The sequence below is a fragment of the Aphidius gifuensis genome, linkage group LG4 (genome assembly GCF_014905175.1).
Source record: "Aphidius gifuensis isolate YNYX2018 linkage group LG4, ASM1490517v1, whole genome shotgun sequence".
Taxonomy (NCBI): domain Eukaryota; kingdom Metazoa; phylum Arthropoda; class Insecta; order Hymenoptera; family Braconidae; genus Aphidius; species Aphidius gifuensis.
Window position 1 is genome coordinate 2,458,222 of NC_057791.1, and position 21,051 is coordinate 2,479,272.

At 23.7% G+C, this 21,051-nt stretch overlaps 2 protein-coding genes across 7 annotated transcripts in view; one reads left to right on the top strand and one right to left on the bottom strand.

Moving 5' to 3' along the window:
• Positions 1–3,677, top strand: part of LOC122854453 (glutamate receptor ionotropic, kainate 2-like) — a 55,588-nt gene extending 51,911 nt beyond the window's left edge. For 3 of the 4 annotated variants that reach the window (XM_044155110.1, XM_044155109.1, XM_044155108.1), the window contains 7 exons: positions 31–291; positions 1,826–2,023; positions 2,106–2,331; positions 2,469–2,633; positions 2,710–2,810; positions 3,197–3,448; positions 3,513–3,677. In XM_044155110.1, the coding sequence (XP_044011045.1) occupies positions 31–291; positions 1,826–2,023; positions 2,106–2,331; positions 2,469–2,633; positions 2,710–2,810; positions 3,197–3,448; positions 3,513–3,590 (1,281 nt within the window). In that variant the 3' untranslated portion in view covers positions 3,591–3,677. Of the gene's footprint in view, positions 1–30; positions 292–1,825; positions 2,024–2,105; positions 2,332–2,468; positions 2,634–2,709; positions 2,811–2,919; positions 2,988–3,196; positions 3,449–3,512 lie in introns of those variants that run through there. The other variant, XR_006373963.1, reaches the window with a different exon arrangement.
• A 5,204-nt stretch (positions 3,678–8,881) lies between these two features.
• The window catches only part of LOC122854456 (sestrin homolog), a 64,082-nt gene continuing 51,912 nt past the window's right edge, over positions 8,882–21,051 (bottom strand). For 2 of the 3 annotated variants that reach the window (XM_044155114.1, XM_044155112.1), the window contains exons 2-7: positions 13,685–13,855; positions 12,171–12,353; positions 11,843–12,083; positions 11,493–11,758; positions 11,037–11,411; positions 8,882–10,955 (exon numbers count right to left, since the gene is read on the bottom strand). In XM_044155114.1, coding sequence (XP_044011049.1) covers positions 10,869–10,955; positions 11,037–11,411; positions 11,493–11,758; positions 11,843–12,083; positions 12,171–12,353; positions 13,685–13,849 — 1,317 coding nt within the window. In that variant the 5' untranslated portion in view covers positions 13,850–13,855 and the 3' untranslated portion in view covers positions 8,882–10,868. The remainder of the gene's footprint in view (positions 10,956–11,036; positions 11,412–11,492; positions 11,759–11,842; positions 12,084–12,170; positions 12,354–13,684; positions 13,856–21,051) is intronic. The other variant, XM_044155113.1, reaches the window with a different exon arrangement.

Below are 21,051 nucleotides of genomic sequence, written 5' to 3' on the forward strand. Positions count from 1 at the left end.
TTTTTTAGATATGAAAAATAATAATTTCAGGTACCTACGAGTCATCCAGCACGATTATTTTCATTCATGAATCCACTGGCTGTTGAAATTTGGCTATATGCATTGGCAGCATATGTCTTGGTCTCCGTGACAATGTTTGTCGTTGCTAGATTCAGTCCTTATGAATGGAACAATCCACATCCATGTCACACTGGAGCTGAAGATATTGTCGAGAATCAATTTTCCATGTCAAATAGTTTTTGGTTTACCATTGGAACGCTGATGCAGCAAGGCAGTGATCTCAATCCAAAGGTATTTAGAATGTCACTCATTTAATTTATCTTTAATTTTTAATTTTTTAGACATTTCGATATTTTTTTTTTCGATAATTTGTGAAAGTTTCTTTAATCCAATATTGAAGAGTGCAAATAAACTTATATATTAAATTTCTTTTTATTAAAACATAGAGTATTTACTTTTTTTTTTTGCTTCGGTTATTAACAAAAAAAAATAGCCACTTGCTTTTTGATCAAATACTGCAAATGAAATATCAACGTCACTAGCACTGATGTGTCAACGATTTATTCCTTTTATACCTCTTTGTACCTAATAAAAATACCTCTTTGTCTGTTCTATATTCCTAATACAAATCTTCAATTTTTCAAATGAAATAAAATTGAATTTTCAAATAAATTAGGAAAACATAATATAAAGAAAGTAATTCGTATTAAAATAAAAATACCTCTTTGCCTGTTCTATATTCCTGTTACAAATCTCTAATTTTTTCAAACAAATTTCAATTGAATTTTCAAATAAATTAGGAAAACATAATATGAAAAAAGTAATTCGTATAAAAATAAAAATACCTCTTTCCCTGTTCTATACTCCTAATACAAATCTTCAATTTTTCAAATAAAATTAAATTGAATTTTCAAATAAATTAGGAGAACATAATATAAAGAAAGTAATTCGTATAAAAATGAAAATACCTCTTTGCCTGTTCTATACTCCTAATACAAATCTTTAATTTTTTCAAATAAAATTAAATTGAATTTTCAAATAAATTAGAAAAACATAATATGAAAAAAGTAATTCGTATAAAAATGAAAATACCTCTTTGCCTGTTCTATACTCCTAATACAAATCTTTAATTTTTTCAAATAAAATTAAATTGAATTTTCAAATAAATTAGGAAAACATAATATAGAAAAGTAATTCCTTTAAAAAACAAAATACCTCTTTGCTTATTTTATGTTCCTAATACAAATCTTCAATTTTTCAAAATTTTTTTTATAATTCTTAACACGATAAATTTATTATTAAATTTTATTCTATCACATATATATTTTTATTCAATTTATCTATTTTCTAGTAAATCATCATTCTCCTTATTGAAATAAATATGTAAAATAAAAAATCAAATTATATTGAAAATAATATTTTATACTGAGGAAAAAAAAAATTATTTTATTACTCATATAAAAAAATAGTTGAAGAATAGATAAAAATGCTGACTAAGATTTTTCTACAAATGTATTATATCGACTTTAAGCTGTGGTAGAGACATGGTAATATAAAGAAAAATGTAGATAAAAAAAAATAAAATAATATAGATACATTTTCTATATCTTTATCTTTACCACAAAAAAAATCTCAAGACGTGCTATTTTTGAGTTCACTTATATACATTGTGGCTGTACAAAACTCATATATATACTAAATTCAGTTTTTCCATTAAATTTATTTCACAACTATTCAAATCCATTTGTCTTGCATGCTGAGAGAGTATATAATTTTATAAAAAAGCTCTTTATTTTAATATTGTATTTATTTGTATTTTTTTCAGGCTGCAAGTACAAGAATTGTCAGTGGAATATGGTGGTTTTTTACATTAATTATAATATCATCATATACTGCAAATTTAGCAGCGTTTTTAACAGTCGAAAGAATGATAACACCAATTGAAAATGCTGAAGATCTTGCTGGACAAACAGACATATTTTATGGAACTCTTGACAGTGGCAGTACTATGACATTTTTTCGTGTAAATAAATAATAAATAATTCAAATAATTATTCTATTTATTCTATTATATTTAGTAATAATTAAAATAAAATTAATTACAGGACTCAATGATTGAAACATATAAAAAAATGTGGCGTTTTATGGAAAATAAAAAACCATCAGTATTTGTGCCAACATATGAAGAAGGCATACAACGTGTACTGCAGGGTAATTATGCATTTCTCATGGAATCAACAATGCTTGATTATTCTGTACAACGTGATTGCAATCTCACCCAAATTGGTGGACTTCTTGATACTAAGGGTTATGGTATAGCAACACCAATGGGTATGTTGTACAATATACATTTCATGATAACTATAACTGCTAGATAGACAAATTAAATTAACTCACGTAACAATTATAATTGAAAATTTATATATCTTATTGATTTATAATAATATTATCATTGTTATTCATTATAGGATCACCATGGAGAGATAAAATTTCACTGGCAATACTAGAATTACAAGAGAAAGGTGAAATACAAATGTTGTATAATAAATGGTGGAAGTTACCGAGTGATATATGCAAAAGAAAAGAAAAAGGAAAAGAAAATAAAGCAAATGCTTTGGGTGTTTCTAGTATTGGTATATTTATATATTTATTTTGAATAATATATTAATATGAGAAAATTTTATTTAACAATATTTTATTATTTTAAAGGTGGAGTATTTGTGGTTCTTCTTTGTGGACTGGCATTTGCTGTGCTTGTTGCAATATGTGAATTTTGCTATAATTCAAGAAAATCTTCAGTCAACGAACGGGTAAATATAATAAAAATAATTATATTAAATGCATGTTATTGTTATATATTAAATATTTTTGTTATAAAATTTATTCATCATTTTATTTTTGCTTGCATGAAAATGATAGCATGAAATAATCATCTGAAGCATGCTAATTGTCATATTACCTGCAAAAATCGATTGTGAATGGAAGAGGTGAGTCCCTTCAAATACACCAAGTACATTGTAAATATATAGTCTAGTCTGAAGCCCTCCTTGTCACTGAATATAAAGGTGCTGGTATTTTTTTATTTTTTTTTTTTTATTTACTGTAAGTCAATTAGTATCAACCATATTTAAATAATTTTCTTGATGATATTATTTTATTTTTTTCAATTAACTTTAATTATCTATTTTTAAAATAGGAAATTCCATCAGTACCAACTCTACCAACTTGTTCTGGATCACTGCAAACAATATCGCAGATTGGACAACATAATCAGCATCAACATAATCAAGAATCATTGTGCACGGAAATGGCACGTGAATTATGTCGTACACTTAGTTGTCGTCCATCATCTAGAAAACGTAAAGGATGTGAAAAATGCTCGACACATGTAGTTGGTTATACACTGGATAATCCTTCTGTAACACCAATAAATGGGATAAGATCACAGGTATTTATTATTTATTATTTTAATATAAAACACAATTTATTATAACAAATTAAAATTATTTCAGCGAAACAGTTTGGGAGCTGATATACCGGCTCACATTCACATGCATCATCATGTTCCTCATGATTACGAAGGAAACTGAATAATTATATATAAAAATAAATCATAATTGTTCTATCATTTATGAGAAAGTAAAAAAGAAAAAAAAAATATTATTAATATTGCCAATGAGATAAGTTAAATAATACGACTGAATGGAAAAAAATAATTTTTTGTATAGTGATGATTATCGCTGTTTAAAGTGACACTGACAATTCGTCAATGTGGACAAGTATTTATTATAAAAATCTCATGTAATAAAACACAGCTTTAATTCGTCCTTTTGCTCTGATTTATTATATTTGATATAATTTAATATGATACTTGTCCTCGTTGAAGCAGAGTCATTGTGCCACAAATTAATTTGCACATTATCACGTCAATATGAGCCAACACTGGTTCTTTTCAATTGTGGTTTTGAGCCAATAATATTGCCACAATTTAGAAGAGGCTTGATGATGAAATTTTGTAAATAACACGTGTGCTAGTTAAATTAATTCAAATTATTATGATAAAAAAGTAATATTAAAATATATAGTGATAATGGAAGAGTAATCGTTTGATGTTTGATGTCATTTTACATGTATACATGAATCTAGAATATAAATAAATTCCTATTATAAAAAGGACACTTGACCGAATGTCATTCGTAATCTGATTTCTTTTATTTGAGAATAAATAGAAAAAATTAAGGTAGCATATCAATTTTTTCACAGGATTATAGAATGGACGAAGAGGTATTTAGATCTATTTTTATTTCACCTTCTGTCATTCCTGCTCCTGAGTTCACCTCCTCTGTTACCAGCTCTCCTGATATTTTGAGAGCGAATTTTATTTTTTGAAAAACAATTTAAAAAAAAAAAGTGGGATGATTAATTTTTTAACAGGATTATAGAATGAGCAAAGACGTATTTTATATAATTTCTATTTTACCTCCTTTGTTACCTGCTCTCCTGATATTTCAAGAGCAAATTTTATTTTTTAAAAAACAATTTAAAAAAAAAAAGTGAGGGGAATTATTTTTTCACAGGATCATAGAATGAGCAAAGAGGTATTTTATATAATTTCTATTTTACCTCCTCTGTTACCTGCTCTCCTGATATTTTGAAAATAAATTTTATTTTTCAAAAAACAATTAAAAAAAAAATAGTGGGGTGATTAATTTTCTAACAGGATCATAGAATGAGCAAAGAGGTATTTGATATAATTTCTAGTTCACCTCCTATGTTACCTGCTCTCCTGATATTTTAAGAGCAAATTTTATATTTTGAAAAACAATTAGAAAAAAAATAGTGGGGTGAATAATTTTTTAACAGGATTATAGAATGAGCAAAGAGGTATTTTCTGTAATTCCTAGTTCACTTCTTTTGTTACCTGCTCTCCTGATATTTCAAGAGCAAATTTTATTTTTTAAAAAACAATTAATTTAAAAGAGGTATTTAATGGTTTTTGTAGCTTACTTCTTCTATGTTATGTTATCTTATCAATCTAAAAATTTCTACAAACTTTTATTCGAAAAAACAAAGATATGTAACAGGAACATAGAATATTTAATATTTTCCGATACAAATTCGCTTGCATCGTAACAATCACTGAAATGAAAAAATCAATAAGAAATTGTTAATTGTTAAACATATAAAACAAGTCAGTAATCAAATAAAACAATTATAATTTTTTTTTTTTTATATAACATCATTTATTAAGGGATAAAATAAATGACAAATAACATATCGCTTATAGGAAACTATAACATTTCTTAAAGTGTTCATTATTCATTACGATATAAAAGAAATCACATCTTCTTGTACAGTTAATGGTACACTGGGACTCGACACTTGAGACACCTTATCTTGTATTTATGCATTTAAAAATTTAAAAATAATACAAAAGAAATAATCGTTAATTGAATAATTATACATATTTTTTATTTATTAATTCAATTATTTATTTATCAACTAGCTCAAAATGAAGAATGACAAGATTAGGCATGACCGCAAGCTTAATCAAGTCATAAACATCATAAGAGTTTGTTTTTAAATAATAATTTGAAATAATAATTTAAAATATTAAAAAAGTGTCTGAAGATTCGTGTCCATAGGCTCAACAGTGTGTTTTACAATTGCCTATTATTTTTTTATTTGTTAAATTTAATTATGTATTTTTTGTTTTTAATTTATCAATTATTTAATTCTTGGAAGGGCCAAGTCAAATCACCTCAATTATCACACAATCAAATGTTTTACAGTTAATATATATATTTATATACTTTGTGACTCTCAGAGTTGATGAACTTGATTAATGCTAACAGATAATAAGGACAATTCATAAAAATAATAATCATAATATTTGCCAACACATTGAGACATTTTTCACAGTTTTTTTTTTTTGTTTTTTCGTTTTTTTTTTTGACTATATGTTTCGAGGCGTTATTTTATATATATATTTTTTTTTCTTATGCAACAAAAGTAAGACGCTATTATTAATAATTTTTTTTCTGTTTAATTATAATTTTCAGAAATAAAAATCTCAGTATAAATACACAAAATTAAATGAAAAAAAAAAATAAAAAATATAACTTACAATTTGTCAATGAACATTTAAAAAAAAAAAAAAACATACATTTTTCAAAATTAATTTTAAATTAAACACAAAATACAATATTTTTTTTGTTTAGTTTTAAATTTTAACATTATTTTTTTTTTTCTCTTTCTTTATCTTGTTGTCGCTTATTGTTCTTGTTTGTTTTTCTTTCTAATACAAGTTTTTTTTTTTGTTCATGAATAAAAATGCAAGAATAAAAATTTTTTAGATAATTATCTTGAATATTAATCATGTGTGCAAGTGTGTGTGTGTGTGTGGGTCAAACATTAATAAACTTAATTTATTAACTTGTTTTTTCATTTGACATACATGAGTGTTGAAATCTCATCGCCCATTGTTCATTGTTTCGTTGAATATCAATCACATTAAAACTGAATAATAATAAACTTTTAAATGATTTATAAGCAAGTAAGATTTCTTGAAATATATATCCATTTTTCAATTAACAATCAGTTATATATATAATTTTTTTTTCTTATTTTATAAAGAAAAAAAAAACAGTCGTTATTAGTGATATACATTAATATTTTTTTTTGCATTTTGACCCAAACAAAATTCGATAAAAATTATTCACTTTTGTTCTTTCTTTGATTTAAATTTTTTTCTTTTGTTCTTCACAATATATAATTGTAATTCTATACTATTTTCGTGCCTTTGAATACGAAAAAAAAAAAAAGAATAATAAAACAAAAAATATACTGGATAATTGTTTTTATATATTTTTTTAAAGTTTATTTTTTGTTCAGCTATTTGAAATAATCATTCACTCAAAATTCACGTTTGTACTTGGTTGTTTTTCTAAAAAAATTATTGCAAATATATATTTTTCTTTAAGCTAATTTAAAAACAAAAGTCATATTTATTATTATGTAAATACAAAGTGCAAACGTGAGATTTTTTTTTTGTATTTAAATAAAATTTTTACATATTATTGGCAAATAGCAAATATTGATATTTTGAATATTTGTTTTTTTGTTTATCTTTTTAAATATTCATTAATGAAAAATAGTAAGCAATAGGAAAAAGCAACATAATTCAAAAAAAAAATTAAATTAAAATTCTATCTACTAAAAAAAAAATGTATGCAAATTGTGTAAAATTTTTCTCAAGTATCAAGTCACTCAGTTGTTTAAAAAAAAATAAAAATAAATTTTTTTTTTAAAGCTGGAACTACCAGAGTTCAAATTAAATGTGTGATGCATGAATTTTCTATTCGTCAAATACGTTTATGAAATTTTAAAAATAAAAAATTAATTTGTAAATAAAAAAAAAAGAATTAAATAATTAAAAAATGAATCGAAATCTTCTCTTTCTTTTGACATTAGTCTTAAAATTCCCATTTGATTTTATTCATATTATTATTTTCATCACAAAAATTTATTTTCTTTATGCTTCGTATGATTTCTTTGGACATTGAGGCTGACTTTTATTTCATTTACGTTATGTATTTTTATTTTTATTTAATCATCTATATAAACTTGTAATCTACCATAGAAATAATTGTCATATTTTATTTAAAGACATTCATCTAAAAAATTCGTGAATAAAAAATTCAGCCTAGATATATTTATTTATTTTTTCTGCAACTACATTCACGATTAAAAGAAAATTAATTAATTATATTGGGAAAGAATAATGCTCAAAGAAAGGAAGAAATAAAAATAATAATAATAAAAATGTCTACAAAATAATTTAACCACAATACTGTCACTTGGCTTTTTAACAAATTTTGCATGAAAAAATATCATTATTTTGCCGATTAAAAAAATAAAAATAATCATTTTTAAAAAAAATAATAATATTACAATAAGCATAATAATAATTAGTCGTGTGAGAGTGGGAGAAAAAAAAAAGTTAATTAAAATATTCTCACATTTATATTTTTTTTAATATAATGAATTCCGACACATTGAGGGAAAAAAAAAAAAAATATTTATCAATGCAGAATACTATATTTAATATACAGTTTTCTGTATGATAAATTCTGTCTGATATGTTGGATGTTGTTAGTGAAAAATACGCGACGATATTGACGCATGGCTATTGGTCAAGAATGTTTTTTTTCATCTTTTCTTTAAAGATAAAAATTTAATTTCTATCAACATTCATTTTCACATGGATTATTTGTTTTTTCGCTGATGATTTTCATGATAAATCATAATCTATATTTCTACTTCATGCTCTTTTTAATTCTCCACACGTAAATCTAAAGTGCACATCCACAATTATATAATTAACAGAGACGGTATTTGAAATATTTTTTTCATTTTTAATTGCTTAATTATATCGTCAACCGCATGTTTCTTCAATCCATCTCTTTTCTTATTTATTTAACTTTAATTTTTTTTTTTTTTCTTAATGTATATAATATATATTTCTATATACATATATATTTTTTTTTTATTTATAATTATTATTTTTATTTGTTATATTGCGATCACAGAACATGGATAATTCGTGTTTATTTTAATTTTCTTTTTTGTGTCGTTATTTATTAATTACGACTTGCGTTAATTATTATTTTTGTTTTTTTGAATTAACGAATCAACACGTTTTTTTTTTTTTTTTTTTACCTCCATTGATCGCAAACGCGAATAAGTGACAAAAAATAATGACCATTGGTCTTCAGATAAATGAAAATTATTTTGCTCCCAAATATTTTTTATATTTTGTTCTTGGTTTTTATATTTTTATGGTTTTTCAAGTTTTTCTCATCTAGTTATACAATACGTAGGTTTTTATTTATTATTTTTAAAAAACATCAAAGTTGATTTACTTTATTTTTTTTTTGTTTATTCGGTTAATGTAAATTTCTAACATCAAAGGCATGATTATTCGTTGATAACTGTACATTTAATTGGTTCAATTTTTAAATTGTTTTGTTGAAAATTTGATTTGTTTTTTGTGAAAAATTCAAAACTCTAATTGTTTTTCATCATATTAATTTTTCAATTATCAACAGTAGCCAATGAAATTTTATATTTGAAATGTGTACCCAAATAAATTGAATTTATTAATTTTTATTTTCACAATGATAACTTTGAATAACATTTGATTTTTTTATGTTTCAAAAGAATAAATATATACATAAATATAGTATATTTAATTAGAAAGAGTTTCTACATTGTCAAGTTGACGATTATGGAGGTTGTACTTTTAAAAAAATTTCTTTTATTTTGCTATTTTTATTATATATATTTTATATGAATAAATAGCAGTAAAAAAAAATTTAAATAAAATAAAATCAATATGATTTATGAAAATTCTTGACAACAATTATACGTATTTTGTTTTTAAATTTATTATTTATTTTTTAAGTTTATATAAAGAAAATTTAAAAAAATCTACTATTTTAATTTTTGCATAAATTTATATAAATTATTTTTATTCTTTCAATGAAAATAATAGTAAAAAAAAAAAGAAACAAAAAATAAAAAATTGAAAGAATGTAAATAATTTAAAAAATTTCAATAAAAAAAAAACGATATTTTTATGTTATTTTTTTAGCTTTTTATATCATACTACAATGGGCAAATTTGAAAAAAAAAAAAAAATCTAATAAAACGTGCTGAAGGTACACGAAGACACGATATATATATATATTTATTTACAAATAACTAAAAAGTCCCATTGTTCTTTAAAAAGGGGTAAATTTCATAAAACTACGTTTTTTTAAACTCTCTTTTTACGATCTCTCATTCTTACTCTTTCTCTCTCTCAAACAAACTCACTAATTTTAAATCATTCTCTTTTAAAATATGTTTTTGAAAAAATATTCCATCCTTCATTGCTGTCACTAGCTTCAATCATCTCACTAAATCGTCTTTCTCTCCGACGTACAATCCATTTGCATTCAATAAAATCTAATTCAAATTGTTTTCTTTTCAAGGCAAGTAGAGTGACCAGTCATAAAAATCATTTAAATAACAAAAATAATGATAAAAATAAAAATAAATAAATAATTTGAATGCAAACGTTTCAATTTTAAATATTAAAAAAAAAAATTAAAAAATTAAAACTGAATTTATCTGACTGTAAAAACAAAATTTAAAAGTTAAAAAAAATTTTTTTTTTTTAAATAAATTTTTCTTTTATTCAGAGAATACTATCATGTTTATCATTAAATTAAAAAAATAATAATAATTTTATGTTAATCTGAGCCCTCAACAGCGTTATTTATCTTTGGAAATTTAACAAAAAATCATAAAAAAAAAAAAAAAAATAAAATAATATTATAATTATAATAAAAATATTAATAATTATCATCACAAAATAAAAAAAATCCACTCGAAGAGTATTACCACATTTCTTGATTTTCATCTCCGGTGACAGAAACAAGGGTTGACATTTTCCAATCCCACGACATCCACAATTTTTCAACGTGGTTTCATATATATTTATGTGTTGCAAATATTTATGTGTGTGTGTTATATATATTTATATGCTTCTCAAAGTGCTGATAGGCTTCTTGATATTTATTTATTTATTTTATTCGTCATATATAATAATAATAATAATAAGCATGATTAATAAATTAATCAATTGTTTGTTTATTTGTTTGTTTGTTTGTTTGTTTGTTTTGTTTTTTTTTTGTTTGTTTATGAGACAATAAATTATCAAGAAGCCACTGAGAAATTCGACGTGAATACGATTAAATAATCGACCAACTGACCAAATGACTATCAGACAGACAGGTTGAACAAGTAAATACTTGATTGAATTAAGTCATGTATCTCATCACAGCACGTAGAGCATATAATAACTCCGCTTGCATACGAGCTTCAAGTATCATCAAATTGACATGAACCTAAGTTATAAAAAATAAATAAATAAAATTGATAAGAATAATTAATGATAAATTATTAAGCAAAAATAAAATAAAATATACCTTTTCACTGTGCTTGAATTCTCTCATAACTCTATCATAATCCCTCTTGGTGACACGTTCTGGATAACACACAGCACTTTTGATAAATGTCTTGAGACTACGTTCTAATAATTGATTAACTTCATTGTAATCATAATCATCATGTCTTATACCAAACATACACTGTATATAATTCCAAATGGCTCTTCTAAATCTTGATGTATCAACCTTATCATGTGCACCCATTGTGTAATACGTTAAATTGTATGCTATTTTAAATTTATCATCTAAAAGATTTCCAACATCATTGTACAAACGATTAACCAATGAATAACCATGATCATCCCATGAATAATCTTGTACACGAAACGTTGGTATGTCATTCAATTGTCCCCTCTATTTATAATAATAAGTAAAAATTAATTTAATTAATATTTTTTTAAATTAGAAAGATTGTTTTATTTAATTTAAATTTACCTTGGCAAAATCTTGGTATATAAAGGTGGGATCTTCAATAAAAAGACCAATATCAGAATCAAGAACTTTACTATTTCTTTGTGGTGCAGCAGCAAGTTCAGCTGATTGTGTTTCAACACTTTCAAAACGTTTTGATAATTCTTCTTGTGTTATTTCATATGATTCTGATTTTTCTGAAAGTCTTTTCATTCTTTCTAAAAGTGTTTCAACACCAACTTCTTGTTCTCCTACTATACTTGGTGATGAAGGTGGCGATGGGATATTATCTGTTTAAAAAATAAATTTAAAAATAAATAATAAAATATAAATTCAATAATAATGATGATGATGATGATAATAATAATAATTACCAGTCTTACCACAGCCAGTGGGTATTTTTTTAGGACTACTTGAAAGTTTGTCTTTGGCAGGTTGCAAATTATTGCTGTTGTCTGGTACATTTTCTTTGTAATGATGACCCGTAACATTATCAAGTTCTTCATTGATACCACAGGAAAATACAAATGATGATAATGAATGAAAATGTGCCAATAAAACTATTGCATGAACAACCTCAGCAAGTGACCAGTTGTCTGCACCTTTTGTTAATTTCTATTTTAAAAAATAAAATTATTATTATCATATTATATTAACTAAATAAAAAAAATATTTTTATATTTATATTATTAAAAATTATACCTCTATGTGAGTTTTATTTAATAACCAAGGTCGGTGTGCTAATATTTTATTAATTTCATAGAGATTTTGTAGTTTATTGGGTATTGAACGAAGACCCTGAAGCCATGTTGGATCACCACTTTGAAGTATAAACTCACTCTTTTGTAAATTTATTAGGTAACTGCATTGATGTCTGCCAGCAGCCTTAAAAAATTTAAAAACAAAAAAATTAATATACATAATAAAATTATAAATTCATGATAGTGTCAATGATCGTTAACAAGGGCAAGTGTCTGTAACACCAACAACAACAACAACAATTTAGTATTTTATTGCCTCGGGTCATTTCAGGGATTTAATAAACTCACTTGCATAAATAAATATTTGTTCTTGAAACTATTTTGCATTATTAATTAAATATATATATTATTTATATTCAATTCATATAACTTTAATCATTGTCTCTAGTTAATCATAGACATTGTTCTGTTTTTATCAGTGCTAATATTTATTTTTATTAAATATATATCTTATCACAAATGCGTTCAGACAAATATATATTTATTTTATTTTTTTTTCATGCATTTATTTCTGACCCATATTAATTCATTACGAGTGCTTGTTATTAATCAGTTATTTTTTTTTTTTTAATCGACTATACACAAAGATTAATAAAAATAGTTTATAAAAAAAAAATAATATATATAAAAATTAATTTATCAAGATTATTAAATGATAGAAGTGTAATTTAAATTTGCGCTTAGCTGTCAAAATATATATCATCTTATCATATCGTGTTTTTTAAATAATAATAAATATAATTTTTTTTAAATGATAAACTCGATAACACAGATGCGCGAAATGTGAATATAACAGTGCTCCGTTGTTATAAGCAAAGTGCTTTTTTTTTTTTTCTTAATTTATCAATATGAGAATTTTTTATTTTATATACATTTATTTTTTTCATCTTTGTCTTTTGCATTCAACGTGATCCTACGCAATTTTTTATTTATTTTTCATTATATGCATCGTCAAGGCCAAAAGTTTTAACTCACATTTGTGAAATAAAATAAATAATATTAAATCAATGAAAATATTTAAAAATAGTTATTAATATTTAATTTAAATAATTATAATTTTTTCTTTTTAATATTTAATAGCTTTTAGAATCTAGATCAGCTTCATATATTATCACGCAACACAAAAAGCATTTACGAATGATCAAAAATGCATTATCTATAAATTCTACGAAAATTGTTATTTGAATATTAAATTCAACGTAATCACAATCAGTATTATTATAATCTTGGACCTGTTTTCTATATTACTTTCAATCGATGAATGTTGATCTATCAATCAACTTCAATTTCACAATTGTGTATTGCTTATATACTTATTTATAATTTTTATCCAACGACCTACACTATCCTGTCAATTCACATTTAACAGAATTTTTTATTTTCTTGAACTTGTTTGTTTTTTTTATTAACAGATCAACTTGGCAAAAAAGAGAAAATAAAAAAATAAATTCTTACCATAATAGCAATGAGATGACGATAGTCGTAGGGCAAGGGTCCGTCTCCTCGTAAGATAAAGTGTTGTGTCCTGAGAAAATGTTCCAGGTATGATGGGTGCGAGGACATCACCCGGGATACATGATCCAAACGATTATTTTGTAGGAAAGCATCCATCAACAACATGTGTGTCTGCAAAAAAAAAAAAAATTCAAATTAATATTATAATAATAATAAACATTAGCAATTATTTTTTTTTTTTTCTATTCAATTTTAAATGATAAAAAAAAATTTATACAATATTTAATTATATACACACGTATTTTGTGCTTTTTTTTTTTCAAACTAATATAATTTTGATGTACAAAATTTTTGTAAACAAAAATAAATATTTATAAAAGCCCATCAGGCAAATTATGATTTGTGGTGTATATATATACACTGTCATATATATATATTTCCTACATATAATTGCATGTATCTGGTATATGGTTTGCGACCGATACAACCGGTTTTTCATATATGTTTGGAGGCCAACAAGTTTATTTTTTTATTTTTGAAAAATAAATCGCTTCGCATTATCGACATGGATAATTTCTCTCAACCGACGAAAGGGAACATAAATGTATATATATAGTTATAATCATCATGATAGTTATAATGATGATGATGATGATAAAATCGAATAAATAAAATTAAAAAAATAAAGAGATAAATGTTTTTTTTTTTTTTTCCTTCGATTAACAAAACATCTTTATTTTGTCATTAGGGAACACCTTAGTTGGTATATGCAATATTTATTTGATATTGCATCATGTTTATACAATGATCAATCATCTACACGTGTTGGTAAATGAATATATATATATGTTTAAATAAATAAGTGCAAATTCGCATAGATAAATATATTTTCTATAATGTGTTTTGCCTTGTTAACAATTATACTGGCAAGGCGAGTCCGCGTGTCGCCACGATAATAAAGATTCACACATTTATATTTATAATATATTTGTGTGTATTTAATAAAAAAGTAAATGTGTATTTAATATATAATGTATGAATTATGTATAACATGTAAAAAAATCTTTAATCATAATAACGATGATACAGAAATTTTAAAATTTAAAAAAAAAAAAAAAATGGAAAAATACTTGCGAGGTATACACACATGTGTGATGAATTTAATATCACTCAACAAATTTAATATTACATTACTCACAAATGCGAATAATTAATAGCACTTAAATAAATTTTACATTTGTCACATTCTTAAAATTTTTAAACTGTATACATATACTTTTTTTTTATTTTATTTTTTTGTGTTATAATAAAAAATAAAATAAACCACACCTGATCATCCGACATCAGATGTGAAAAAAAAAATATGTATTTACGTATAGTGACTTTACAAGTATGTTTCGAGTGACTTGAATTTTTTTTTAAATATTGATATACATACAAAAATAACATGTGTATATAGGAGTGTGTGTGTGTGTTGTTAGACTATTGTCTTATGACTGGTCGGCGAACTCGATAATACAGTACTGATAAAAAATTATGATGAACAAGAAAGAAAGCCCACTGAGATGTTTCAATGAGTGTATATGTGTGTATCATGAAAATATCATTGATTCTCAACACGATTCATTATATACATACGTATTTTAAATGATGGCCGATTTTTCAAACACAGTTTTTAAAAATAATTTTTATCATTCTCAAATTCAACCATCCGGTTAGTTTTTTTTTTTTTTTTTTTTTAAATGATAAAAAATATATTTATAAAACAATTGATTAAATTATATAATGATTCTTATTTTTTTATATTTTAAAACGAAAATGAATTTACTAATAATAAAAAAACAACGAAGATAATTAAAAAAAAAAAAAGTTTTAATCTTATCTGTTATTTATTTATTTTTTTCTTTTATATTTTGAAAATATATTTTGTCTTTTATAAATTATTTTAAGAAATAAATCATTAAAAAGATAATAAATTGAACAAAGCGAGTTGTTAATGTCAATATGCCAACAGTCATTATATTGATAAAAAAAAAATTGACTAAACAATTTAAAATAAACTAGTCAATAATAAACACAATGTCAATTACATAATAAAATCACGCATAATTTATTTTAGTATATAATCTCTAAATATAAAAAAAAAATATTAAAAATATATTTACAATTAAAATCGGATTTAATTGTCTGGCTTTCCACCTGCAGTTAAAATCGTATAAAGTTAAGTACATATCTAGACGAAAAAAAAAAAGAAGTTCTTAATCCGTTTAAAAAATAAATAAATATCACATCACTATACACATATTGTTTGTCATCCAATTATGCGCAAAAGAAAAAGAAAAAAAAAATCAGCGTCAAAATAAAAAATTTACAACTGCGAAAAAAATAATTATCAAACTAAAATATATATAGAGCAACGGATATACAAAAATTAACAAGATGACGTTGCTTTTTGATAAGACAAAACAAAAAAAAATATTAAATAATAATAATGCATTTATTTGAAATAATTAAAAATGCGTATATTTTTTGTAAGCGCAGTAGAACAGCAGCCGCACTGGTCAGCCACACGCCTGAGTGAACAAGTGCCATAATTTCATGTTATTTATTTATTTATATACATATCAATACACAAAAACGTGTTTATCCATTGGCGCCGTTATATATTTAAAATATTGTAATATGAATTTATAAATAGCAAAAACCAGCATGAAAATTCAACTCGAAAACTTGTGCAAAATATAATACTACTACCATTTTTATAACAAATATTACTCAATTAAATTCTTAATAATATATATGTACATATAAAGTTTTGGCACATGAGCACAAAGTTTTATTAAACAAGATGTAAAACACAAAAAGACACTTGAATGTATGATAATACTAATAAAAACAAAATAACTTCCGCATTTGAAAAAAAAAATAATTTAAAAACACATAATGAAAAAATTTAAAAAACAAAGATTTTATTTTTTTTAATTTATATATAGTTGATGATTAATGAGTTTACTATATTTATATATTGTGTTGGTATTTGAAAATCATATATATAAACTCGACAATAAACTGAGTGAAATATTTCATGAAAATTTGGCACGAGTAGCTGGCTCTTCGCCCACCGGAACATAAAACCATAGGGTTACCCTTATTTTTTTTTATTTTTTTTTTTTTTATTCTTTCTTTGCTCACCCCTTTTTGCAACGTAAAGCCACCCTTTCAAAAGAATGGCGATATAACACCAGTAGTCTCTCTCTTTGCTGATATTTTATTTTTTCTTTCACGTATTTTTTTTTTTTTCCCCTATTGCCAAAGTAAAGGACGCGCTCGAACAAACGAAGTTACACGTGGAGAAAATAAAAAATAATAAATAAAAAAACCATAGGGAAGAATAAAAAAAAAATCTATACACTAGTATGTTTAAAAAAAAGGTTTAGATATATATAAAATCTTTAAAAATGTCGAGACAAAATATAGAATTACGGGCGCCAGATTTTTTTTATTTTTTAAAATTTTATTTTAGGTATATGTATGTTTAAAAAAAAATTAAAACAAAAAAGATAATATTAATGTACGGAAAGTGATTTATTGATGACACCGGAAGTTGAGAATTCATATTAAAACATAGATGGGGTTCGTAATTGAGCCATTACGAGGCTCGATTACAAGATTTATACACTAGCGATACGCTTAAGTTACTCCCTTTCAACCAAACGCATCATAAATTCGTAAAATGAGCCATTATTATTTACATTGTCGAAAAATTTATTTAACACATGACTATCATACAAAAAATAAATAAAAAAAAATAATAATTAACAACTGTTTTTTGATTTATTTACATATTTTTTTGTATAATAAATTTAATAATCCATTAACTGAGCGATAAAAATAACTTAAATAATTATTATCTGTTTAAAAAATTTTTTAAGTGAAAGAATTATTATTATATAAAGAGAAAAAAAAAAATATTTATGTTAAAAATTTATATGGAAATCGTGCAAGAATTATTTTATTTTAAAAACACATTTAACAAACAAGTACATAAATTTTCATCATTATAAATTATTATTTCTTATCACGTAAAAATTGAAAGATAAATTTATATTTCAATATTATATATCAATAATATTTTTATATTTTCTATTTTTTATTATTATTTTTTTCATTTACGAATGATTATTTTTAATTTCATCTCAATATTGTTATCAATGATATCGTGGCTTTGCATGAGAGCCACGAGTCATGTCAATAAATAATTGTTATTATTAATTTACTTGATAACAAAAATAATCAACGATTTATTTTCATGTAAAAGTTAATTTGAAAACAAGGTATATATAGATTTGAGTAAATATATTTTTTTAATCAACATTATATCATTAAAAATGACAAAAATTATTTATCTTCAGACTTTGACGTGAAACAAACTTTTTAAATTAACAAAAAAATAAAATAGTTGAAAAAAAAGGCGAGATATATTTACACGTGTAGTAAAGTCAAGTCTTTCAATATAAATATTTTCGTCTGGCTTAACAGCAAAATTGCAAAGTGCCAGAGGAGAAAAAAAAAAAAGCAAATTTGGCATTTACAGCTTGAAACGAAATCTTTGAATTATATATGAACATACTTTTGGTAATCTTTGAAAATTTACATTTTATCTAAAACAGTGGAAAACAAAAAAAATTACAAAAAGAACAAAAAATTTAGATAATCCAAAAATTAGGACAGGACTTGATGTTCACTAAATTCTGTAAATAACTATCACAAAAAAGAGATCTTCATAAATATACATCTAACCTATGGATTTTCACAAATCCCAACTAAACTAATCCAGGATTTAAATCGACCCAAAAGAAGAATAGATAAACTAAAAAATTAAATATATATAATCATGAAAATAACAAATTCAAAAAGAAAAAAAAAAGAGAAACTTCTAAACTAAAATGTATAAGAAAAATTTTCTTATTCTCAATATATAAAGAACTAAAAAAAGGAATATAAAGAAGAGAAAAAAAAAAAAATTCTTCCGGTTCTGGGGAAAAAAGGCCAGCTGATGATCATTCTTATATATTATTTTATGGTTTTTTTTATTTATATATGTTCCTCGAATACGATATTTAATATCCTCGATATTTAAATGGCCCGAAGTGTCCTGGTGAGCTTGAGCAGAAAGCAACGGCAATGTTGTATATATAAAATAGAAAAAAATAAAAAAAAATAACCAGCTAAATACAAGGGAGTTAAAAAACAAGCAGAGGGTGGCAGGGGGATGAGATAAATAAAAAAGAAAGTGAATGAGACTGGAGCCTTTTACGAAAACCAGATGTAATGTTGTGGAGGCTGATCGTAAAACGTTCTGTTGCCCTGAGCAACCACACTGCCAAATTTAGCAATAGGGGATGTATTTAAATAGCCACATATATATAACTACAACTATAATGATCATTATTATCATCACTATAAAACTCTTTAATTTATTTTTTTATTATTTTTGCTAGTGTTAAAAAAAAAATATCATCAACCTACTTTGTACTCATCTCTGTTTGATTCATATTTATTTAATTTTTTTCATAAACAATAAATTTAAAATTAAGATAAAAAAAAAATCATATACATATCATGCAATAATTATTATAACTAATTTTTTTTAATTATTTTTTTGTTTGTAAACTTTAATCTTTTGAGGCATGAAATATTATACACACTTAAATGTATGACTTGAAACAAAAAAAAAAAAAATTCAGAAGTATAAACATATGAATGATAAGCTATTGATGATTATTTAGATGCTGATATAATTACAAAAAAATAATATGTATGTATTGTATATTTAAGTAGATTTTATATTTTTTTAATTTAAAAAAAAAGCTTTTAATGAATATAGATATATGATTTTATATTTTTGTGTTTATTGGAAACGTGTATGTACGATGGTTATTGATAGTATCTCCAGGGTAAAATAAAAGGGCAGGAGAAATAGAATTAAATTTATGAGATTTCCGTGTTTGGCCAAGCATAAAGACAATGGCCATGACGAATGAATCGGATTTTAGTTGTGCTTCCTGCACAAAATCTGAACTACAAACTGCATGAATATATGCAACATTTCTTTTATTTAAAATTGTTTTTTTTTTTTTTTTCCATCATTTTTTTATTATTTACTCTTTTGTGTATTTTGTCTCTGCTACTGATCTTTCATTTACTCGTTTTTATTTATATTTCATATATTGTTTTTGTTTATTTAATTATGTACATGTTATTTTTTTTTTTTTTCATAATTTCTGGTACGACACGCAAGGGCAAATAACAATTGAGACAAAAACATGACACACAATTGTTCTAAACCAAAGTACGGAAATTCACTGCTTGTAAATAGCTAGATCATTTATATTTTTTATTATATATATATTTTTTTTTTTCGGTTAACAAAAGGCAAGTGTGGAACTACTCGGGTCATAAAAAAATATAATAATAAATAAATGAGCAGGATAAACATCTGACGTTAATTGCGACAGGTTCAACCGACTGTATTGCTAATTTACGTGTTATAGAATTCATAAAACAATACAGAAATTAAAAAATATTGACGGAAAAAAAAAAAGATCATTTAATCTATGCTTACTTTTTTAACCTAAAAAAAAGAGTTATTAAATTTAAATAAATAAATAAAATGATATTTAATTGATTTAATAACACTGAATTAATAAAAAACAAAAAATAATAAAATAAAATTACAAATGACGAGTAGTTTGCCAGCTGATTACACAATACGACCTTGAGTTATTTTATATTTTTATTTTTCCAATTCGGAGCAGGGCGTATTATCATGATAATCATCATCATAATAATAATTTTATGAGTTGAATTTGGAGTCAACAATCAACTATGATAAATTAAAAAAAAAAAAATAATATACAAAATATAAAACAATAAAAAAATAATTAAAAAAAGAAAGTTTATTTATATAGAAAATTAGATAATTTAAATTACTTTTATAAATTCACGTCATTGAGGATTTTACTGAAATAATTTATCCGGGTACTAATTAAATTTAATTATACCCTAGTAGAAGAAGACTACTTGACAACAATTACCCGCAGTTTTCCTCGCATTTCTATTTTTTTTTTTTATAATAAAATGGTTTTTTTCTTTAAACTCGTATTGATACATTTAATTTTTTTTTATTTTCCATCAACAAGTTTTTTTACAAATCCGATATTTACTCGATAATGTACAAATCAAACCACGTTTTATTGTATCACATTTAACAAAGCTCAATGACAAGTGCCTACACGCCCCTCAAATTGCCAAGTACGCAGATAATTATATCAATTCATTAGATATCGTAAAAAAAAAAACATAAA